Raw genomic sequence first — 25,205 nt, 5'->3', positions numbered from 1 at the left:
GGGGTGGGAAGGGGAGGGGGGGGGAAGCACCCAACCCTAATAAACTAATCTCAGCTAATGTAATGTTTAGCAAGATCCTTGGATAATGATACCATGCGTGCCATTATCATCATCAAAACCCAATCTATGTTTTAAAAAGTTACAGATGATTAACACAACATCAAGTTGATGCAAACAATTACTTAACCCCCCCCCCCTCACACACACACACAAACACACACACAGAACCAGGAGGTCCCCATATTCTGTAGAATGAGGGAGGCTGCAGCTGTAGGGCCGACAGCTTTCATATCCTCATTTGAATAATGTGTCCTGAATCTGTCACTTTATTCATTCTCCTTATGCTCAGTGTACTCTACATCAACAACAAATTAAGTTGTAAATAAGAGACAATCATCACTTTTGTTTTTAAGCAGCTACTGCATAGAGAATTTCAATGTACGCTCCTTTTCGGCGGGGGGTGGGGGGGTGGTAAAGAGGTGCTAGAGTTTGCTTTCAAAAGCACAAATATGGGGAAACAGAAATAAAACAGAAACAGTCGACTGTTGCTGAGGGGAGGGGAAAAAAACATCCCCTGAAGCACATCCATTCAGTACCAGCTGAAATTTCTTCCAAGAAGTTACTAAGACATATAAAGACAGAGGCGAAGTTTCCCCAACTACCATGGAAACCATGTGACTTATTAACACCAGTCCTGTGGTCTTAACGCGCAGGGGGCGGCTTTGCCTGGCCCAGCTTTAGACAGAAGGACAAGTGCATTAAATCAGTACAACACAGGTGTGTCAATGAACTGACTCCACACTCAGCTCCGTTAACTCCCAAAAGCTCAAATCATGATAACATGCACAGAAATTGGGGGGGGGGGGAAATGAGTAACACAAAACGTCCCTACCTTTACATCGGAGAAGTAGGTCTTCAGCATGTTGGAGCTGGGGTAACGGGTATAAAAGAACATGAGCTTTGCTTTTTTCAAGTGATTGGGTGACAATCCTTCCTGCATGTAGGATGCAATTGGTTAAGGAAAATATTGCTTTAAACACAGGGACCAGTCACCTCCCACCCCCGGGAGTCTGGAGGCCCACCACGCAGTCGCAGAATCCATCCCTGACTTGCTGCCGCTTGCTCCAACTGCCCATTGCCTGTCACAAATTGCCAAACGTTCACGGCGAGGATGCACAATTCAGTTGCAGAATCTTGGCTACTTTGTGGTGAGGGTGGCAAAACAGAGCCCCTCTCTCTATACGTTCACTTGTTGCTAAGGAGACAAATGCACCCAACACGTGCTACACAACTCTTATCATGAGAGTTTTTTTTTTCTTCTTCTTCACAATTATGGTTCTGTTTATTCTCCTCTCCACACTCTGCTGTTTACATCAAATTATTATCCTAATGTGCATGAAAACACAAAAGGCATTTATTTTGAACAGTTAGGCAAGCTTCGCATTTTACCTTTCAGCGCTAATGTAATGGAGCGTCTTGACTCACTTTCTTCCTATCTCATTGTTGTATCCTTTTAATTGTTCCCTTTTAAATAATAGCTAAATTTGGGAAGGGGTCCTTTTGGCACAGAGAGAATGAGGAGAGGGAGTGTCGCTTTTGTTAAAGCAACGATCCAAGACCAAGTACAATTTGCCTCTCCCGGATTTGTAGTTAACTCCTTGGAGAGTAGCACAGTGGTTGGGGCTAACAAATCAATAACGGTGGGTTAGCAGATCAATAAATGGCCACTTACCCCAAATAAGAAGGCCTATTTATCTGGAAACATCATTACCTTTTAGATCTGTAAACAGCAGCAACTAAAACAGTTCCCGAGAGAATATGAGGCTAACCATAACAATCCAGGCTTCCTGATTCTCGCCCGGATTCTTGGCACTCCTCCGCACACTCGGAGCTGGGGCGGCCCTGGTCACATCTGTGCCGCAGCCTGGCCCTGCCATTTCCTCAGCAAATTAATGGCTTTATAATTTATCAGAAATGAAGATGCACGTGGAGAAAATCAATGTGGTCCCCCACAAGGTCAATTAAGGGTCCTTCCTAGAAGCTTCTCTAAGGATTTTTCTCTTAAAAGAGAGTCTGGTAAAAATTAGGAAAAAAGAAAATGTGCATGCGTGTGTGCGTGTGTGCGTGTGTGCGTGTGTGTGTGTGTGTGTGTGTGAGAGAGAGAGAGAGAGAGAGAGAGATTTCCTACCCAACAGAAATTTCACACCTTATGCAAAAAAGGTCAAATATGCACAGATATTTCGGAAAGGGAAAGGTTTCCAAATGACCTCCATCAAGCACAGCTCGAGCAATCTTTCAGGACAGAGGGAAACCAGAAAGTTACTACTACAGAAGCAGACTCAAATTAATATTGATAAGCTCTTGACTACTTCTAACAGGGTGTTTAGCCAAATATTCTGCTGAGAAGGTGATTAGCATTCCCTTTAATATCATGCAAATTGTGCGAAAGATCACCTTGGTTGGTAAATAGAAGAGTTAAATATTGGGCTTTATTTTTCTCCACTGAAAATAAACACCGAAGCAAGAAATTTTTGATTTTTTTAGATCTGTGAGCCAAAGCAGCTTAACTGAACTTGTGTTTTTGTTGGAGATCCTTAATGATTACAAAGACGATAATTTATGACTGACATACTTTTTGTGCCAAGGAGAGAGCTGAAAGGCCCTCCAGTAACCTCCATTAGACAGATAGAGAAGACTAAAGGAGCACAGCCTACTTCAGGGCCATCTGTCCAGATGGATAAGTGAAATAATAGTTGCAAGCTGTCTCCTATTGCCTCATGATAAGAGTTTTAGGCGAGTCCAAACTTCGACAAACATTCTCAGATCTGGGTTCTAATCTTTTTTTTTTTTCAGACAGTTACATTAAAACAACCTCGAACATTTAACTCTTAGTGGGGGAAAAGTCCCAAATCCCTCACAGTGTGGCCTCATACAAAACAAATTGTTTTGCTGTGGTTCCCAGACGGTCAGCGAGCCACGGAAACTTCCCGAAGCTTTCCACACATTTACATTTTTGCTAAAAGATGGTTTCATTCTTTTTATATAAAAGATAAGCCAACTCCCATCTTATTTTGATGGGGACGCAGAGGCTTTTATTTCATGAAAAAAAAAATTATTCTGATTTGATTTCTCAAGTCTGTTTTTGCTTTGAAACGCTTCCTGTTGGTAATACTTGGAATCGATCGGTTGAAATGGAACACAGAATAAATCTTTCTCTCTCGCCCATCGTGTAATTGAGATAAAATTCCCATAAAATAGATGTTTCTAATAAACTATTAAAAATAGCTAATGAAACCTTTAAAAGCCAACAGTTAGATAATCCTTTTTTTGCCTCCTCAAAATAAATCTGAACTGACCAATTGGTTAATTTCCCTTTTAAGTGCTTGTGCTGAAAAGCAACTGTTCTTCCAAGAAAGCACTAGCTGTTTCCAGGATACTTACACACGCACAATGACTCATGATGGAATAGATTCAGTAAACATACAGCTGTACCGAACACGAGCTAAGCTCCATTCAAGGCCAGGAAAGAAAATGAGCACAAATAAATATTAAGGAGGTAAAGCGGGGGGCAGGGGAAGGGGGGATGGAACGCAAACAAGATCTGTCCAGGCAGCTCATGTGGCTTTGCCTCAATTCTCTTAGCCATAGCTTTGTGAAGACAGATGACATTCAATTCTATGTGTAATGCAAAATAGACAATAACTGCTGAAACTTGAGACAGCTGCCAGGTGTAAAAAAAAAAAAAAAGAAAAAAGAAAAAGGGGAAAAAGAAAAGATGATAAATCCATAAATTAATGAAAGACATCTGCTGGGGAATATAAAAGATCAGAGAAGTAGAGTGCTACAGCTGAATCTAAAGCGGTGTTCAAACAACCTGAGAATGTGTGTTGTCTGTTTACCAAGCACAATATAACCTTACCTACACGCAGCAGCGGGAGGAGCAGCGGGGGCAGCAAAAAGGCAAATGGGAGAATAATAGGTTGTGGAGGCAGGAGGAAGAAAATTCTCGCTCTGAATTGTGGCTAGAGATTTTACAAGCTGCATGTCCAACCAAACAGATTGGGACTGCTTACCTACATTTTCTAAACCTCTTAGGAACCCAAAGAATTTCAGCTTTCTCCTTCTGCTCTGACTTGCTATAGTTCTGACACTGGCCCCCCAGGGAAACCTAAAACAGGGGAGCAAAGATCTAAACGATCTCACTTGGTGATAGTGATAGAGCAATGAAGTTGTTGCTTCTCTAAGAAGCTCCACATAACCGGGGGATGAATGTTTTTTCATTTTACTTCACAATGGCAGGGCATGTTTCCCTACAGCGAAAATAACCACTATGGTCCCATAAGGCTTCCAAACATGTCAAAGATCAACTTCTATGGATTATTTCACATCTCAGAAATTCATTTTTAATCCATCTTTTCCAGTCAGACTTTAATTTCAACCTATTAGACAGTGTTCCTTTCGAAACTTCTTCAAGTATCGTTAACATTGTCCCTAAAAGTCCAGTAGGGACAGCTGGGCCCACACAGAGAATGGGTGTGTCTTCACCTGCATGTCTTAAAGGCTTATGATCCTCCTGGGCTTTAATTGGGTGCATGCAAATGTTTGAGGCCTCAACAAGGCTATTTTTCTTGAGATGCAAAGAGGATGAATGACAAGGAACACCATGGAGGAAAACAATTGGCTGGCTGTTTCTTTTGGAATTTGAATAAAACTTAATATTTGATTAAAGAGATTCATTTGCAAAGATACTGAACACATTTTTTATGCCCAAGACGTGAGCAGGTGCACTGACATTCAGTTGAACATGCACACGTTCACCATTTCCTTTCTGTTAGAAGGGAGAACAAGGCACTGTCCTCCCTCCTAGAACACATGTGCTTAATGTGCTGAACTTAAGTGGATTTCTCTGGTAAGCTGGTGTTCTCAGTAGTTCTTGTCTGAGCTACTTTGTCCAGAGAAACAGATGATGCCCTTTTGAGTAGGAAATAATTGTTGCTTAAGAAATTATTCATCACAACTTGGAAACCCGTGAACTAAAAATAAAAACATAATAAGGACGATGATAGTGGTACCATTTCATCTCATTGCTACTGACCTTTTCAACATGAGTGACTACAGGTTCAAATATGTGCTTACCTCCATACAACTGAAGTAAGACACCACTCAGTGTGATTCCTAGAGATTTCTTTAAATGCTTGAGAATTTTGCCTACACACAGAGGAAGAACTCGCTTCCATGCAAGGATGAAGAGAGGACAAAAGTGGGTCCAGTTTCCCAACAAACATGCAGATTCTCACTGGCTTCAGAATTATGTGGACAATAGAAAAGGTTGCTTGCCTGGCCAGTGTTGCTGAGTGGTTGAGCATTGACCTATGAACCAGGAGGTCAAGGGTTCGATTCCCAGTCAGGGTACATACCCAGGTTGCAGGCTCAATCCCAGTGGGGGGGGGGGGCGTGCAGGAGGCAGCTTATCAGTGATTCTCTCTTATCATGGATGTTTCTATCTCTCCCTCTCCCTTCCTCTCTGAAATCAGTAAAAATATATTAAAAAGAAAAGGTTGCTTGCCTATTGCCTTCCTAAGAAATAATGCATCAATGAGATAAATGGTTAAAAGTACGATGTGGTAGAGGGGAAAGAGAAAGAGGCAGAGGGTAGAAAGCTAGAAGGTGGGAAATGTAGTCATTACTTGCAACAAGTGGTCCAATTATTTAGCTACACAAAAGAAAGACCTCCAGGTAAAGCAACTAACATTTCATATGAACACAGGTGTTTCCGAACCACCATCGTTCAACAGAACCTCATATTGGTAGGAGAGAGAAGTTATTCATCTGAAGAAAAAGCAACTATATTCTCTTTAAAGCCTTTGATACGCGTAGAAATAAAAGGAACTTCTTTCCATTCAAATCCTTAAAACTCCTCAGGAGATTTAGAGAGGGTGAGACAATGAGCATGGCCAACGCTTAAAGCAATCAAAAATATTTTTTTTCTAGAAGACCCAACTTACTTTAAAAAAAAAAACAAAAGCAGAAAATTATCTGGTTATAAATGACAAGTCTAATTGAAAAAACAAAACAAAACACCATAAACAGGCATCTTGAGTTAAAGAGTTTAATATGGACTTTACAAGACTTTGAAACCTGGATTCAAATATTCACCAAACTAGGCATGTCCCTTTCTGGGGTGTGTGTGTGTGTGTGTGTGTTTCAGAGACAGAGAGAGAGAACCCACCATCACTACTATTGGCTTCAAATGAACTAGAGGATCTCTGGAGAGATGGGGTCTAGCTTTGGACAGTGGCCCGGTATGAACTTTGGAAGATGCTCTTCCTACAAAGGGTAAAAAAAAAAAAAAAAATCCAGTCCTTGTGTCTTCTTACTTTGCCTTTCTCATCACCAATAGCTATAATCCAATCATTCTGATTGTTTATTGCCTGGTATGGTGCTTGGCACAGCTTTGATTCATGACCAATGGGTTCGATTTTAAGGCTTTGAATGGTAGAAGTTAAATCTGAAACCAAAGACTCTGTTTCTATTTATAAAGCTAGGTCCTCAACATCTTTCCCTTGATATCTCTCACAACATGATTCTCTTCTTCCTCACCATGGAAAGAGACTCTGTTAACTGCCCACGTGGATCTCCTACTAGTGTCTCCCACTCGCCTTATCAGAAATCTTCCCCAGTATCCTAAGATTTAGCTGGAAGGACGACCTTCACTACCTGAGAAAACACATTTCCACCAGAGCTGGGACTCTGCATTCAAGTGGCAGCCTCTTGAGTGGGTTCTCATACTAAAATGTCAATTTCCAGTCATCAAGACAATTGCTCAAAATCCTTAATTTAGCAACAGCCAACTTTATTGCTAAATTTTATATCCATATGGCAATTTATTATAAGAGAAACATGCCTGACCTGCCCCCCAAAGCTACTAGTCTACAGCCCCAGAACACCCATGACCACAAGATTCTTAAGAATTTACTGCAAGGACCAATTTACAGAGAGAGAGAAAAAAATCATCAATTAAAAATAGCCAGAGTGCAGGACAGAACCAATAAAATATATAACTGGCATCTCTACATCAAAGTCGGGTTCAAAATAAAAAGAGTCATAAAAAGAGCCATTTTTAAGTCGGATACAGCTTGAGTTTTATATTGAATTGTGCTCTCTCGCTTTCCAAAATAATTTGCTTTGTGTATGTTAGGACAAAAGATTTCTGTGTATGGCTGAACAGGGGTTAATCATGCATGGGAGGCAGCTGCACCAGCCCCCAAGAACAGACCTTGGTGAACGAGAGACGGATGCCGTCGGAATAAATCAGTACCTGTGTATTTCCTTTAAAAAACCACGTCTCACTTCAGGATTAAAGGGAGAATCCACCTCCCCTCCCACATCCCTCTTCCTCCCCCCAGCACAGTGCTCTTCATCAGACTGAATCAAGCCTTCTTTAAAGGGCCCAGGAGCCTGTTCAGGGCTTCAAGGGAGAATTCTTACGGCATCTGGGATCTAAAACTGACTTTTCACTCCATTATGAAACTTACTATCTCCTAAAAATTGTCTCTCTGATAGAATTCAATATCACAATGAGATATTTTTCTATCTCTGATTTTACTCTTTTTTTAAAAAAAAAAAAAAAAAAAAAAAGGTAGCCCCGCTGGTTTGGCTCGGCGGATAGAGCATCGGCCTGCGGACTATAGGGTCCCAGGTCAAGGGCACATGCCAGGGTTTCAGGCTCTATCCCCAGTAGGGGGCATGCAGGAGGCAGCCAATCAATGATTCTCTCTCATCATTGATGTTTCTATCTCTCCCCTCTCCCTTCCTCTCTGAAATCAATAAAAATATATTTAAGCTCAGCAGGTATGGCTCAGTGGTTAAGCAGGAGGTCACGATTCAATTCCCAGTCAGGGCACATGCCCCGGTTGCAGGCTTAATGCCCAATGTGGGGTGTGTAGGAGGCAGCTGATCGATGGTTATCTCTCATCATTGCTGTTTCTAACTCTCCCTTCCTCTCTGAAATCAATAAAATATCAAAATAAATAAGTAAATTTTATTTAAAATAAATAAGTGAAATTTTTTTAAAAGCGTTAAGAAGAGAATACAGGAAGAACAGCAGAAAGACACTGCTGATAATGCATATATTAAATACCAGTTCTTTGGGGCAGTTCACAACTTGTAAAAATTGCAAGGATGTTGGTTTAGTGGGGAGGTTTTGTGCCATTAGAAGTGCCACAGGCCTGTTGATAAAAGCATATTACTTTGAGTAACAGGAAAGATTGAATTCTTAAGAAGATGCTAACCTACATTATTCTACATATGCTGTAAACCTGACCCTTTGGGAAGCCCTTGTATTGTTTGGTTTTCCTTGAGGGGAAAATAAAAGGATATTGCACTTCCCGAATAAGGTGAGATTTCGGACATGTCTTGAAGATCGCCACACTCGGACTTGATGAGGGACAAGGAGAGCCCTTCCGCCGTGCTGGGTGGGTGTGCTGGTGAACAAGGGTGGTGGCTCAGATGGTGGGATGACATCTTGGTCCTCAGACTCGTCGTCTCCCTGGTTAAGTCCAAGGATTCAGGAGACACTCTGTCTTTTCCCGAGAAGGAGCCAGAGGGAGCACCTAATGGACCCTGAAATGGGTAGGCCATCAAGGGCAGGGGGAAGGGGTGGCGGAAGGTGGATGCGGTGAAGCCTGCAGTGGCAGAGAGAGGTGACTGGTGCAGGGGCTGGTGGTGGCCGCCGGTGGGAGGGCCGGAGGCAGACTGGTCAGATGAGTTTTTGCGGACCACCAGGGGCAGCGCTTCTGTCTGGTCTGTGGAACCGGGCATCTGCACGTTGCCAAAGGTGTCCAGGGGGTTCGGAATGATGACGTCGCCAAAGCACTGCAGGCGCTGGTTGGCGGTGTGGAAATTGTGGTTCTCCCCGTTGACTGCGAATCTGGCCTGGGGGATCTGGAGAGGGGGGAAGACCTGAGGAACCTGGCGGGAGGGTTTGGCCGAAAAGACTTTGACCACAGTGTCCACAACTTGCGACATGGCAGAGTTCAGTTCCTGTTTCAAGGTCTCGGCCAAATGTTTGCCTTCTGGTTGTAAGGAGTTTGGCCCGTGGTCTCTCTCTTTGTTGTTGCCTTCTCGCTTGGGCTTGTTTTCGGCCATTTCCTGCTCCCTGATCAGGGCTCGGGCTCGGTCAATGAACTGTCCCGGGTCTAGCTCGCACATCTCATTATCTGACCTCCCTACGGAGTCCTGGGCCCGGGCCTCCAGCATCTCCGAGCGCATGCTGTCTTCAGACAGGTTACCATCTTCATCATTTTCAGAATCAGTGCTGTCATAGATTTGGTAGAACTTTTCCTGCAGCTGGCGCAGCTGTTTCTGCATGTCCTCCAGCTGCTGTTTCAGCTGTCGGCGCTCCTCTCGCTTCTGTTCTTTTCGGGCTGAAACCAGCTGCTGGAAGCTCTGCTGCTGCTGCTGGGGCAGCTTCTGCTTGCGTTTGTTTTCTCTGTAACTTTCTCGGGGACTCGCGGGCTGCGGGGCCATCTCTCTTTCATTTTCATTGCCCCTTAACGCCACACTGGGGGAATGGCTCATACCCCGAATGATATTCTCCACCCGGGCGCGCTTTGCTCTCAGGTGCTCGTCACATAAGCGATCCATATCAAACTGGCTCATAGTAGGCCTGCCAAAGGGGGAAAGACACTCTGGGGGGCTGTCTCTTGAAGAGTTGCTGCATATATCCTCCTGCTGTACTTCGGAGCCTGTGCTAGAGAGACCGCTCGCTTGGAAACTGGGCTCCGTGCCACCATTTTTGTTCATGTTATTTTTCAACAGCTGGGAAATGATGGTTGCTCCTGGAAAAGGCATCATGGCATCTTCATACGAGTTCGCCCTCTTCAGCAGCTTGCGGAGCACATTTGACTTCTCCCCATCTGCATGCTGCACCACTGAATACTCAACGTCCTGCTCGGAGCCTTGGGGATTCATAGCACTAAAAAACGTGGCTCTCGCCTTCGCAAAAAATGCAGATGCTGTCCCTACCGTCCTTTTCACTCCAATGTCAACTCTTCTCCTCTTGGTCTGCCGGCTTAAGAGGGCTGTGCTGTCATGGTCAGGCATCACTGGGCAGTTATTGTGCCATCTTCAAAAGCTCGTCAGCTGGGCACAGCTCAAGAATCCCGGGACCCTGGCCAACAGAACAAAAGGACTGATGAATCATTTTCTTTAAATTTCTCCAAATTTCCTGACCTCAATCCTGAATCAAATACAAAATGCATAGGCTCTGGGATTTATGGCGCATTACAATTATTGCAATTTATTATGCACTCTGCTTGAAATGAAACATTTTTAAATATTTCTGCTCCACTGGTTTAAGATGGATTAAGATTAAAAAAAAAAAAAAAAAAAAAAGCAAAAACTGCTTAAGCACCAGTAATATGATTCTCTTTCACAAATGCCTAAAATGATACTGTTTATTCTCAGAAGAAATAGTAGATTATAAGTACACAGCCTCTGACAACCAATTGATTAAATTTTGGGGCATTCAGATTCACATTACAAAAGAAGATGCAAGTGGGCGATACTTAAGAAATAGGATTAAATTTTGAGGCTGTGTGAAATTGGGATGCAAAATTCCATTTCTGCATTGAAATTATTGTGATTTTTAAGGCCATGAAAAGAACACTAAAGTAAATGCAAATATTTAAATCACACCCTTTATTACCAAATTTTAAAATATTTTTGTCAAATGAAATGAGTAGAGCCCCTTCAGCATCTTTCCAACAGAAATGGTCAATTTCACAATGAAATCACTGCAAAAATACTCCTATTACAAGTCTGCTTATTTAGCATAGAGATGCATTTTTATTAGTAAAATCACTTTTGAAGATGATATCTTTTGGGCTTTTTAATGTAAGTATGAGACTATTTATAAATTTTCATGATGCCCTTCTGATTACTTAAATTATTATCAAGCCGAACTCACTGCAAAAGAACGAGTTGTTACATTTAAGAAATCAATAAATTGAATTAGGCAAGGATAAATATATCTTCAGGACTAGTTTTTTTCTGTTAAAATCGGCCACAATAATACTTCCATGCTTAAAGAAACTCTTTAACATACACCACTTGTGAATCTTATTTCATATGCTGTATTTAAGAAAAAACACACAGAAATAAAGACCCCCCAAAAAAAAGATGTATGAAGAAGAAAAAAAATAACATCACTCCAATATATGTGAGAAAGGAAATACCTTCTCTGCATTCGAACTTCCATTGTTTCTTGGGAACACAAGGTAAAAAAGAGAAGATCCCTCCTTGCATTTTATAAAAGGTAGTTGACATATTTTGTGACTTATTAACTAGTGATGCTAACCCCAAATTTGGCATAAATGTAAGATGTCACATCTTTTTTTGCTTACAATTAACATTTTATGGAGAAAATGAGAATATTTTTTTCACCCAGGGTTGATCTAATATTAAACTTCACGTTTGCTTAACAGAGCACATCTTCACAATAACAGGGTCCATTGCCAAAGGCAGCGTGCGGAGTGCTTGGAACCGCTCCCATCTCTTTCGGTTCACCTGTGAAAACATCTACGTGCTCCCTAGGACTGCATCTGTGGCTAGTTTTAAAGAATGACTATCCATGCAAATAGGCATGATTTCAGCATGAAATAGCCTGTAAAAATCAAGAAAATGCTCAATGCTTAGATGGCAGCATGTTTGTTTTTTTTTAAGCGAGAAAGATTTCATCATGCAGACCTGGCTTCTGGTTTCTGTATGAAGCTACAACGTTTTAAAAGAGCCTGTTTTAGAATATCGTGGAAGCAGTATGATGCCTCTTCATATAGGTGTGTGTATACATATATGTGTTTATGTATATAAATATGTATATACACATACATATTTGTATGGTTGTGAATAAAATACTTTTTATATGCCTCAAGATAAAATTTCCTGAATTTAGCATGGAAACAAGCCTTAATAACTTCAACATTGAGTTCAACGTCAAATTTGGAATAATCGGACTCCTCACACATTACTAATAAAATTGGTTTCAGAAAGATGCAATGACAGGTCTCTCACTAACACGTTAGATCTCATAAATCCGGTGGAGCTGTCAGGTGGGAGGAAAAAAGGAGGAAAGACTGAGACAAACAAGAAAAAAAGATGAATTATTTCTCAGAAAGACTTGCATATGGAGGGAGAGGTCTTTTCTGCCTGCAGATCAGCTTTCTAAAAGTAGAGCTCATTGCCATTATTTTTAAAAATTTACTTCTTTTCTTTTTGTGTGCAAATCCTTTTCTCTTTAACATCACCTGAAAAACACACGGATCTCCCATCAACACACGGACCCAACTTTCTGCAGTGTTTTTCTCCCCGTTCACCTTCACACCCAAACGGGATTTTGCCCCTCCCCGTCCCTGCTCTGGGAAGAGCACCTCTGCACCAGAGGCTCAGAAGTGACAGGCTGTGTAAGAGATGAGCACAAGGTCATCCCCAGGCATCCTTCCTTTCCCAGCTGCCATTTTCCTCGGAGTCAACTGCACTTCCTCTCCTGGAGCCTAGGTCTCAACAGCTGCACCCCTGCCTCCTGCCAGAGCCCCGAGGAGGGCTGTGCTCTTCCTAAGGTGGAAAGAAATGATATTCTCGTCTTCAGCGGAGAAGAGTGGTACACATGCTTGTTGGATCCTTTAAGAGAAAGCTAACCTGTAACTTCCTCGAAATTCACCCAACTACTCTGTGTTGTTGTTTTTTTGCATTTCTCTTTCAACCAGTCAGCATTTTTAGACTAAGTAATGATCCGTTTCTGTTGTGTGCTAAGAGAATTTAATTACTTTTAGGTCCTGTTGTACGATATCCAGCTGAGATATAATAAATAGGATGAAACAAATGGTAAAAATTATATAATCGAGCAAGACAAGGGATTATATTTAATAGAGGAAATATCTCTCTCCATATAGCTTGGACCTAAACTTAGAAATAATTGTACTAGTGCACTTTAGGTTTATAATCTATGGAGGCTATGGGCAAGATTAAATAATTATAACTAGTTGACACAGTATTTTACTAGCATAATGTTTCATAAACAGGATATATATATATATATATATATATATATATATATATATATATATATATATATAATATATATATATATACACACACACACACACACACACACATTTACCACATAAGAAACACAGTTAAATGAGCATAATGTAAATTAAATCACTTGAAAATACTTTCAAAGCACTTCCATGACTTCCCAATTCAGAATTTAGAGAATGCTATAGAATGACTTTATCACTGATATTGTCCTGTCCATTAATATTTTTTAAAAGTCCTTTATTTTTCAACGTATGTACTAAGCCACAATGTCTCAGCTACAATTATTATTGATTCTTGTGTGTGGTATGTGCCGTTAAGTCGGCTCCAACTCTTGGAGACCTTATGAATGAGTGATGACCAAAATGTCCAGTCCTCAACAGCCCTGCACAGCTTCTGTAGACTCCTGCCTATGGCTTCTTTTATGGAACTAATCCATCTCATATTTGGTCTTCCTATTTTCCTGCTATCTTCTATTTTCCCCAGCATTATTGTCATCTTGTATTTTAATTTCAACATTAATTTTAAGTTTAACCAGGCAACCTGAAACCTCCTGTTCAGCAGGGGTGAACATAAGTATCAGCCAGTATGCAGAATATTACTGATGTTGAATTTGAACTCAAATGTATTGGTGATTCGATATACATAATCTATTCCTGTAAACTCCTCATTAATTAAGTTGAACATCTATAGAGAATATTTTTCACTATTAAATATTTTTGTTGTACCATTTGGCACCAATGCTCTAATAATTCCTATGCAACGGATATCTTAGCATAGCAGATTCCTTCTAGTAAAATACAAGAATAAATATCCAGGTATAATCAGGTCTGATTTTAATTACTCCAAAAGATTCTTAATTAAAATTGGAGTGATCTGACATTCTATTTAACATAATCCTAAGGAAGCTGATGACTTAATGTTAGCAGAGAAGAATTTTCTGTGAAGAATTTTTAAGGAACACTCTAGTGTGAAGTAGAAAGTGGTAAAGTGCTCTGACTTTAATCAAGAACTTATTTGGGGGGAGGAGAGTGCAACTTTTATGCTTCTACCTGGAGTCCTTATTCTGGACAAAGACGTGTTTCATTACAGTAATTATCCAGATAGTTCAGACAAGTCTCTTGTGAGGCAGGGGAATTGTAAGGTTGGCATGGTTTCCTGTTTGGATTCTTTAGATTATCTGTCTTTGTTGATAAAAAAAAAAAATTTTCTTAAGAAATTGCTCAGGCTTACACTTTGCTTCTTTTAGAAAACCTTTGAATGGGCCCCTCATCTACTTGGATCAACCTGGTTATGAAATTTCAAATGGAATATCATCAATAAATTAATCTGGGAATCAGTAATTCAAAGGGGGGGGGAGGAATCTGATGATTTGATTTAGATAGCTTCCACCTTCCCCAAAATCTCTAAGCTGTCCCTTCACTGTCCCCTTCATTTTTGCTAATTAGCAACTTTTCCTTTGGAAGTGTTTCTACCTACTAGCAGGTTAAGAAAACCTTTTGTTTATTCTGAAGAACTCACTTGGCGTAAGTTAATATTCCAATGAACTGAGATTGCATTGTCAAAACCTTATATCAGATTTTAAAATTTCCTCTCATCATAGAGTTCTCAAATCATAACCATTTCATTTAAAATTCCTCCATCCTATCAAAAATTCCATACATTTTTCACCAGTAAAGTGAACACAGAACATTTTCTGAGACGTGCCTAAAATATTTTTTCTACTTAATTAAAGAGTAATAATTCACTGAGTTAGTAAATCAGAGTGAGAAGTAATCTCAAGAAAAGACACATTTTTTTTTCTGTTGAAATTTAAAATACTCTAAACGTCCTCCGAAGCTTTAGAATACACTAGGCAATAAGATTTGAGAAATCCCTTGTGTATATGTCCTTTCCAATTTATACAGGTACTTAATTAGAATCCTGTAACAACATAGCATGCACAATCCACCTTCATATTATGAAATCAGTGACATTTTATAATTTCTTTTGTTAATCCTGAACCTAAAAAATTTCTCATATAATAAGTTGCAAATGCAAGACAATTCCCGAAATGATACAAGAAATTCAAGGGAAAAAGGCCTATTTGCACTTTGAACAAATAAACAGCCAACCTGGCAGCTACCTTATGTTTTAAGATCGCAAGTGCCACTTGTAGAGGGCCGATGCTAGGAAATGAATAAAGTGGGAACAAAGATGCATGTTATGTATGCGTGACTTTTTCCCCACAAGGTGGTGATTAAACTAAACAGAATTCTGCATAATGGACACATAAAAATATCAATAAGTGCCAAGCACAGATAACCCCTATTAAAAATAAGCAGAACATATCCATAGAGGACATTTTAATTATGAAAGAACTTCAAAACCATCCAAGGAAAGTATTGGAGGGAAACTTTGATGTTTAAGTCGAAAGAATAAATGGCACATATCTCATTTTCATGAAACAATGAGCATCGCCCAAGCAACAAAACCAACAAAAACCATCCACCATCCAACCTAATTCTATGCAACTCAAGTAGTAACCTGTGTAAAGAAAAAAATGTAAAGATCAAGTATTAAGAATCCAGATACAGTGCTTACATTGAATTCTCAACATCTTCCCTCACGCATTAAGACACAGTCCTTACCTTCGTCTGTGTTACCATTACATAAACATAGCCATGTTATGTTGCATGGACAGGTTAACCCAAATACTCCCCTTTGACTTCCCCACCACGTACAGCCCATTTCATTTCGAAAATACTCAGAAGTTCTTGTAAGGAACTCTTCATAGAACTGACTGCCCGCATCTTGCATCCGACAGAAAAGCATTTACCTCTCACGTACTTGAGATTTCCCTTCCCCATCAAAGTAATAACTAGGACATCTGGCACATGTCTGGTACAATGACAGGCTCATTCTACTTTATGAGAATATTTAACATATGACTTGAAAGAGTTCATGCACATACCTATTCTTTCTGGGCAGAGAGAAAGCACACTAAAAAGATACGCTTTCACAACAGTAACACTTCCAAACCGACTTTGGTATTCTTGGCAGTTAACACACATCACCCACGGCTGTCCAAAACACACACACACACACACACACACACAAAAGACAGCCCTCACCCCCTCCCTCCACAGACCTGGGAGACAGACATACACGGACGGAAGCGAAGGGAAAGTCAATCTCCCTTCACCTGCTGCCTGAAGTGGGGGTACTTTCAGCCGCCTGGCAGACAGAAGCCTGAGACACAGCCCCAGCAGCCGCCTGCCAACATCCTTAAGAAAAATAAACACACACACACACAAACGTGTCCCCAACCCTCAACCAAAGAACTCCCATGGCAAGGGCTCAAAACATAACAACAGCCCATTCCCATTAGCCTGGACAATCCTATTAACCAGGGCAACCATAAATTCATAAATCTCTACAACCCCGGGGCACGCATTGTGGTCTGGAACTGCACAGACACACACAGACACAGAGGAAATTTGCACCTGTCTTTCTTGACATAACACACCTGTCAGGCCCTGCTCATGCGCATTCTGCTAATAGACCTCTGCCTACCTAGTTTAGGAAAGGGATTTTTTTTTTTTTATTTTTATGGGAGGATATAGGTGGAGAGAGAGAGAGAGAGAGAGAGAGAGAGAGAGAGAGAGAGAGAGAGAGAGAGAGAGACAAGAGAAGAAACTTCCAGCCTTGACTTTGAGAGAAGGCCATCCTGTACTTGGTCTGTTTTTATAAGCTCAAGGAGACAACACAGACCTTCTTGGAAAAATTAAAACAAGCAGGTGAGTTCCCAGCCTCCCCCCAGGCGGAGTCGGGTTCTGGACTGCCAAGAACAGCAGCAGTGTCACACTCCTACCTGCCTCCTTGGGCTATTTAAGACGACTGCCTACACCTGCCTTCTCCTTTTCTCCATCGGCCTGGAGGACTCCACTCCCAAAGTGCTGAAAGGGGGTGGGAGACCTCCAGTCTCTCAAAATCTACTCCCCCATCCCAAAGCCACACTCTCCAGCAGCGTTCAGCTTTAGCAGGAGGAGTAACTGGCCAGCACAGCACTGCAACCAACAACTCGCTAAACTGGACTTTGGGTGATGTCTCCCCTCAACCCCGCCGCCCACCCTCAGACCCCCCCGGCCGCCCCCTCCCTGCCTGTTCAGGCAAGATAGCAGCTCTTCCCGCCCCTCCTCACTCTTCTTCCCACTAACAATTACCCTCACTCTCCTTTCCTTCCACCCCAGTCCTCCAAACTGGGGCAAAACTGTAGGTACCACCCAGCCAGGACGCGATCCCAGCGGCCCAACACCACAGGCTGCCAGCGATGACTGCGAGAGCCTGGGCCTCGCGAGTCCGCTGCCCAAGAACACCCCCCACCCGAGCGCGATCTGGGGGTCCTCCCGCGGCGCTGGGGCACCCATCCCTCTGCCCCACGACCCCTCCAGGCTCCCGGGGCGGCCTGACCCCACTCAACTTGACCTACCCCGGGTTTCCTGGAGCTCAGGAGAGGGGGGCGCCGCGCTCATTGCCCGGGACCATCTCTCCACCGATCCAACCCCGATTTCAACATTTCGGCTACCACGGCGTTGGGAGAGGAAAGTAACAGAGCGCCCCCTCTGCCCTCTCCCCACCTCCCTGCTCCCTGGCCCTCCGCCGGGGTTAAAAAGGAGAAGTGAAAGGTATGCAAATGACAAGCAAATTGGAAGAGCCTGGAAGAAAGGCAGCTGTAATAAAGTAGACAAAGAGAAGGGACGTGGGGGCTGGCCCAGGAGTTTTCACCGGGGACACGGGAAGGATGAGGCTCGGCGGAAAGCGGGGATCCGGACGAACAAAAAGCGACCCCATGTCTCCCCGGGGCCCTCTCTCCAGAGAAGCGAGGGCGAGAGAAAGAGGAAAGGAAGCGGGCGCCCCCGCGCACCCCAGCCCGGGACACAAAAGGTGACAAGATCAGCGCCAAGTCCAGCACTGCCAGCCTCCCCCCCCCCACATCGCCACCGCCACCGCCAACCCCGGCCACCAGCGGGAAAGAGAAAGAAATAAAAGCCGAGCGAGCGGATCACTTACTCTTCGGAACTGGGGAGAGCGGAGCGCGGAGTTCCACGGAGGCTCCTGCTCAGAAACCGTGTTGCAGGCGGTTTTCTTCTGGTTCATTTAAATAACACCATTTTCTCCTGGGGGGAGAGAAAAAAAAAAGATGTTGACACGCGTCTAAGTCCGGGGAGTCTCTCTTTTCTTCCCATTGAAGAACAAGCCAGCACAAGTGGCTCTGGAAAAGGGGAGGGGACTGGCGAGGGGACAGGAGGTACTTACGCGGTGCCGAGCGCAGGGGGACCGCGCCGCGCTGTGTCTGCGCCCCCGCCGGCGAGGACAGCGCGCGCTCGCGCCCGGGGACTCTGGCGGGCGGTGAATAGAATAACTGGACCAGGGACGGTGAGTGTGCGAGCCAGTGATGGGGCGAGTGGGAGAGGGGCGAGCGAGCAGAGAGCGTGGGGAGGGGGGAGAGAGAGCGAGAGGAGAAGAAAAGAGAAGAGAGGAGAAGAGCGAAGGGAGCCGAAGAGAAGAGCAGGGGGAAGGCGCGGAGCCCGGCGGAGCGGGCGGACTCGGCGAGGCTCCCGGCGCCTCCGCTCGCCCGGCTGCACGGGTGTCTGACTCCCGAGCGCTCCCTCCGCTGAGGGCTGCGCTCCACAACAAGATTTACTTTAAGACACAGCTGAAGGAAACAGGAAGACTGCACGTCACAGTCTGACTGACGTACCCGGCCCCGACACCCAATCGCGAGGCGCCTTCGGATGCAAGGGGGGATAGCCAGGCAAGAGAACTTGGGAGGAAAAAAAATAGATCCAAGGGGTGGGGGCGAAGGGCTGGGAAAAGAGGAGGGGAGAGGGGCCCCCGCGCTCCTCCTCCCCCGCCTCCACCCCAGGCCTCTGCCCCCACCCCCACCTACCCGTGCCCCGCCGCTGCTGCGGGGCCACTGGCCAGCCGCGCCGGGGCCGGGGCGAGCCGTCTGCGGGCGCGATGCACCGCGGGCGAGGGCGCGAGCGGCGCTCCGCTCACTCCCGCTCTTCCAGGACACAGGTCCTCTTTCTTACCACCCTCGTCATTTCACAGAGACAGCCCCGGGAGTTCGCCCAGTGCTCCCCGGACTTGGGTGAAGGAAGGCACGGAAAAGTACCCTGCCTGGAGAAAAGTGTGGTTGCTTTTTTTTTTTTAAGAGTTTGGGGTGGTATAGGAGGAGGGAGTGCGGGTCCTTAAATCATTCCACTTTTAAAATAATTATAGGTAGTCTCAAGAATACAGGCCACTCGCAGAATTTTAAAGGGCAGGTGGACACTAAGATACAGGTGGGTTTGGGATTAAATAATAGATGCCAGAGGTTTTCCACTCCGGCTCCGATGCATCTGGTATCAGAAGACCAGCATTGGCCAAATCCCAGTCAACCTCTCCTCAAAATGATCAAGAACAATCCTAGCCCTTGGTCGCCTCCGACAACAACGTTATTTGGATGGCAGGCGCGCCAGCCTCAAAGAAAATGTTAACAAACATTATCTCGAAGTTACCCCTCAGTCACTCACCCCAGAATAACCAAAGAGATGGGTGTCAAACACCATTTACATCATCCTGAAGCCCGGGTGACAAACTTTAAAATGCATTAGGTAAGAAAATTCAAACGCTTAAATATCGAGCTTCAACATAAAGCCATAGAAAATTCACTTCGTTTTGCCATATCTGGGGTGAAAAATAACCAGCGAGCTTGCTTTAGATAACGTGGCTCTTAAAGAGCTCCTTGGGTTTGCAAGTTACAAACGCTGAGGAGGGAGCCTTCAGTCCTGCCGCCAGGACATCTCTTTCTCCCGGCACAGTAAATGGCTTTTAAGAAAGCAACCGAGTTTATGACGTTAAGGTCCTAAAAATGGTAAGACTTGCAAGGGCTGCAAAGCAGAAACCTTCATACTTAGTTGATCAGATACTCATTTTCTTAGGTAGGATGGGGGCAAGAATTCTTTGTGTCCCTCAAACTTAATCAGATCAAAGGTTGAATCATGTTGCATCCTGACAACAGGGTGTTTATGAGGTGTGTTACAAGTACTCTGGAACACTACCACCAGCTTCTGCAAACACACACACACACACACACACACACACACACAACTCTCCTAGGACAGTTACCATTTCAGCCTCAAATTCATCCAACTGTGAGGAAGTATTCTGTTTGAATAATAGCAATGATACTATGTCCAACCCTGTGCCCTATAGGAAATTTTTGGCATTGGATTCAAACACTGAAAAGAAGAAAAAAAAATCAGGCTGTCCAGGTTAGCTGTCCAGGACAAGAAAGGAGACTTGCTTGCCCTCAGACACGCCCTGCGCCCCATTACTGAACCGACGCAGACATGCACAAACACACCAATCACACTTGCGTGATAGGCTACTGTATCAAGTTCTCTAATGGAGATGTGACATTTTAGGTTGGGAATAGAAGTAATCTACCAGCATGCCCATTAAATGCAGTATGGAATGATGTTTCTATTGGTTGGGTCCTTTCGAGGTAAGCGGGTGTCTTGAGCAGGAAAATTTGGATAGAGGACACTGTTTTTCTTCTTTTTCCTATTATTTCTTGAAGCATCCCAGTGTGCACGTGTGTTAGAGCCAGCCGGTACATAACCTGGTAGGAGTAAAGGATACATACCCTCCACACCATCAACCCATATGCTCAGTTTGACATTTAAAAGGGAAGAGGGCAGGGAAGGAGGAGGGAGAGAAGAGGGAAGAAGGGAAGCTGAGAGGGAAAAGATTCAGACTCTGGAAGGAATCGCCCCCAAGCTTATGTCCATTGCACCTAGCGCTCCGATATACCTTTTGCACACGCTACACGCGGGAACTAACGGCGGGAAAAGTTTCCTTCGAGCCTTAATACTCGTCTCACTCCCCGAGTCGAATTCGGGGTAACCCGCAGGGCAAACGAGGAAGCGCCCCCACCCCTCGCCTGTGCGGCCGAGGCTCGCGGCTCGCTCCGCTCGGCCGCGGCGGTTCGCAGCCCGCCTCGGGGCGCAGGAGCTGATGGTTGAAATAGAAGCGCGCGACGCTGGGCGGGCGAGCGAGCTCGGGTCCGCAGCCCGGCTCCGTGAGCGGCGTACCGGGGCCCGGCAGGTCCCCTACGGTCCGGGCGACGTACCAGCCAGGCTCCTGGCCACCCTCTCCCGCCGGAGCTGCGGCGCTCTCCCGGGTCTCGCGCCGCCCTGGAGCGAGGCGTGAGGCCGGAGGCCCCTATCTGCTGCGACTCCCAGTTTGCTTTCTGATGGGGGAGAAGCGATCAGTCAGCCCGGAGACGACCAGTCGCCTAGAGATTGGGCTCCATCTGCGAAGAAACCAAGGGCCAAACCTAGGGGTCAGTGCCTTCCCCCGCCCTGCTGCCAACACAACCCCAGTCACGTAAAAGTTACCCCGAATTCGCACCAGTCTTCCAACCCACCCCATCCCTGCAGGCTGCGTGTGCTCGTGTATCGGAAGGGGGATCTGTGGGTTCTCACGCAAACTCGCAGTAATCACTTGTGCATCTGGTTCTGGGTTAAGCACGCTTCGCCTTGATATTTCCTCCGTGTTATTCCGTCCCCCCTCCCCCTGTCCTTTCTTAAAGCCGTAGGTGGGGGGTCCCAGAGAAGACTGCATTTAAAGTAATTCAAAACCTTGCAAACAACTGTCATCAGATCCTACACAAACCAATTCTAGCAACTTCCACCAGATCCAGTTGAGAAACGGACCGTGGGCGTGGATTTCAGGCGAAGATGCTGGAGATCCTGCCCGGACATCTCTCTCTCTCTCTCTCTCTCTCTCTCTCTCTCTCTCTCTCTCTCTCTCTCTCTCTCTCACACACACACACACACACACACACACACACACACACACACACACACCACCCAGAAGAGGGGAAGAGAAAGAAAGAAAAACCAACTCCGGGCAGGCCTGCTCCAAGCCGTCTAGAGGCAGACCCACTGACCTCCTATTCTCGCCCCGCCCGCTCCCAGTGTGACCCCAAGCCCAACCTGAATTTGTTCTGAGTGTCTGAATGGTGGTGGTGGTGGGTGGGGGGCGTGAAATGCCACAAGATCAGCAGCAATAGCAGCTGCGCGTTTCTCTCCTGGGAACCCCACTGCTTCGAAGCCTCCCGAATGGTGTTTGTTTAACCAACAGCTCTCAAAGTAAACAGGCGGACCACTCCGAAGAAGGTAAAATATACAACCCTGACTAGAATGTTGGGTCCGGGTGCTGGCAGAAAAAAAGTAATTTTTAAAAACAATACAGTCCCCACCCACCCCAATAATAGCCCACCACAAAGAGCTTAAAAGGACCCGTCATTTTCTCATAAAATTCATTGGAAGGATTCATTGCTTTAAAGTTACCTCCAAGCAGATCACTCCTCCCCCACAAACACAGCCCTCCCGCGGGGCGAGGGGGGCGGTGATCGGTGTCTGAGGGGGCAAACTATGACTCGATTTCGGGGAAGTGGGCAGCAGCAGTCAAAGGAAGGTGCGTTCCCTGCCCGCGAGAGGAGGCTGGGAGCTCTGGGCCGCCAGCCCTGGCTTTGCCTCAGGCACCGAACTTTCCAATATCAAGATATTAACAGATGGTGGTGAGCACATGGAGGGCTGTTACTTACATAATCCAGCCACTCGGCCGGCCGCGCAGAGCCCGGCGAGGCGCCCGCCAGGCCGCGCGCGCGCCTTGCGAGGGGTGCTGTTGCGCCCCCAAATAACTTGCCTTGCTCCCACCCCCACTGGGCCCTTTGAGGGCTCGGATTTAGAAGGGTCCTGATCTCAAGCGAGGGGTGGGGAGGAAGCGCACGTTGATCTGATTGTGCTTTATTCTCGGTAGTGAAGAAGCTGGAGACCTAAGGGTCTAGGGAAGCGGAGGGCACGCTTTCGGGGAGAATGGGACCGTCTCCCTCGGTAACTGGGGGTGCCAGGTAGTAGAATTTACCCAATGTACACCTCTCCCTCTTCGGCTCCAATTAGCATATCTGTCATTGTCACGTAAATACAAAGGCAGGCTCTGGCCGCTGCCTGCAGTGGGGTGGGTGAGGGCGTGAGTGCCCGGGGACGCCTCTGCACGCGGGGGCGCAGAGGGCGAAGTTACGCACAGCCCGGGGCACCGCGACGCTTCCGCGCGTCTGCAGGTTCTTAAGCGCCGGTTCGTTCGCGCGCGCGGGGCGTCCTTTTCGGCTGGGAGGCCGCCGAGTGCCGTCACGCCCGCAGCCACCTCCCGGGAGGCCAGTCCCTCCGGGTGGGCCGGGGTGCCTCCTCCGCACGCGTGCTGGGGGACGTGTGTGGGGGCCCAGCCTCCTCCCCGATAGCGACTCGGAGCCGCCGAAACCCGTGAGGAACACGCCTGCGTGCGCGGGGAAAGTTTCGGGGTAGGAGGGAAGCCTGGGAGTCTCCCCTCCCGGCCCTCGGTGGAGCGGGGCTGCCTCGCCCGGGCTTCCTCCCGCTCTCCTCCTCCCCCCAGCCCTTCATCCACGCCGCGGCCACGCGCTAGGTGTCGCGGCCTCTGGACACAGAGGGGCCGAGCGCGCGGGGCTGCAGCCGCGGCGCCTGGTTCGGGGCGGAGCGCGCGCCCCTCCCGCCCTGGCGGCCCCGGGGGGTCCCGTTCCCCGGCTCCCGCCCGGCGTCCCCTGCCTCCTCCGGGGCCCCCCCGCAGGCGCTAGCCCTGCCCGGCTGGCTGGGGCTCGGCGCACGCCTGCCCGGCGCAGGGGGCAGCCACCTGCTCCCAGCGCGGCGCGGAGCTGGGGGACACGGTGCGGGCCGCCAGCGCTGCCACCGCGGCCGCCGGCTCCCCTCCCCCGCCGCCAGCCTGTTGCTGCGGGACGCTGGCGCCCACAGCCGGCTGGTGCGTTCCACCTGCGAGTGGGGGCCCTCGGGGGACCTAAGAGAGGGGCGGGGTCCTTTTAAGGGATGGGCATCTCCCTCCCCACCCCCCGCCCATGCCTTTTCTTCTGCCAATTAGTCTACGAATATTTGGCCATTATTCCCAGCTTCCCTTTCTTGGATCTTTCAAGTCAAGGGTGTGGATTCGTAGGAGTAGGAGGGGCTTTGGGGATAGGACTTGGTTGAGCCCTGCTGTCCCTATTTCCAGGCTTTTATTCAGGACGACCAGCGGGTTAGAAATACATAAATAGGCGCAGGCTGGGCACAGAGGGGGTAGAGAAGGGAGCTCCGAGTTTGGATTTATTGGGGGGGGGGGTGACACTGAGAAGTTGCATTTTGTTTAAATTAGAGCAAGACAAAGTTGAAAGCCAGGTTTCTATAATTTTTCTGGTAATATTTCTTTTATGAAGTATTTAAGTGTCTGTTTGTCATCATTTTGAGATCAAAAGGAAAATCCATATGCTGCATAGTTTTTCGAAATTGCTATTTAAATATGTTACCCAACGTGGAGGAGGCTGCTGGGAGGCAGGCTGGTGACAGGGATAGCTGGATGGTTTGATGTGAACCAGGGTTCCCGGGACCTGGCTCATCCTCAAGAATCACCAAGGGAACTTTTTAAAAAATAAGGATTTCTGGGCCCACCCCTGCTGGGCAGTCAGCCGAAAGGCTGAGAATCTAGGGGTCATACTGTTTTTCCAATTACTGCTCAGCCAGGTACTGACTCGGTGACCTTGGGTGTATTAGTTAATCTATCGGAGCCTCAGTTCTTTTTATCTGCTAAGTGGGGGTAATAGCCAACTCATGGAGTTTTTTTTTAATCGAGTTGCTGACTTTTACGTTAGTAAAATTATTCAGCACACAATTGGTGCTCAGTAAATGGAACCTATTTTGTCTACAAACGCGTGCTCTACACACTTGAGCTGACAGGTACTTCTATACAGACACCCCCTACCCCCAATATTTTGGTGAAGCTAACGTGATTGTCATTCCATGTGTCAATCATGATGAAGCTAACATGATTCTCATTCCACGTATGCACATTTTAGTTCATGCTTAGCTGCTACTTGGGGCACTTTCGATGCTCACCTCCCCACCTTTAAGGCCACAAAAAATAAGTGAGAATTGGTGGGTGTTTGGAAGCCAGGCCCTGTGCTCTTGGACCTATGGCAGACAGGAGGCATTTACCAATCTAAATTTTTCTTT

General features: G+C 46.1%; 1 protein-coding gene and 1 long non-coding RNA gene across 5 annotated transcripts in view; one reads left to right on the top strand and one right to left on the bottom strand.

Annotated features, from left to right (window-relative positions):
- The window catches only part of PROX1 (prospero homeobox 1), a 52,940-nt gene extending 34,022 nt beyond the window's left edge, over window positions 1-18,918 (bottom strand). Inside the window, exons 1-4 of one of the 4 annotated variants that reach the window (XM_059674849.1) lie at window positions 18,394-18,918; window positions 18,148-18,254; window positions 8,380-10,171; window positions 893-1,000 (exon numbers count right to left, since the gene is read on the bottom strand). In XM_059674849.1, the coding sequence (XP_059530832.1) occupies window positions 893-1,000; window positions 8,380-10,104 (1,833 nt within the window). In that variant the 5' untranslated portion in view covers window positions 10,105-10,171; window positions 18,148-18,254; window positions 18,394-18,918. Of the gene's footprint in view, window positions 1-892; window positions 1,001-8,379; window positions 10,172-17,566; window positions 17,700-18,147; window positions 18,352-18,393 lie in introns of those variants that run through there. The other 3 variants (XM_059674852.1, XM_059674851.1, XM_059674850.1) reach the window with 3 other exon arrangements.
- Window positions 18,919-22,965: 4,047 nt separating this feature from the next.
- Window positions 22,966-25,205, top strand: part of LOC132220393 (uncharacterized) — a 199,451-nt gene continuing 197,211 nt past the window's right edge. The window contains exon 1 of the long non-coding RNA XR_009449776.1: window positions 22,966-23,453. This is a non-coding gene — a long non-coding RNA (uncharacterized LOC132220393). The remainder of the gene's footprint in view (window positions 23,454-25,205) is intronic.

This window comes from Myotis daubentonii, chromosome 18 (genome assembly GCF_963259705.1).
Source record: "Myotis daubentonii chromosome 18, mMyoDau2.1, whole genome shotgun sequence".
In the NCBI taxonomy this organism is placed as follows: Eukaryota; Metazoa; Chordata; class Mammalia; order Chiroptera; family Vespertilionidae; genus Myotis; species Myotis daubentonii.
The sequence above is the reverse complement of the archived record's forward strand: the minus strand, read 5'-3'. Positions and strand labels throughout refer to the sequence as shown.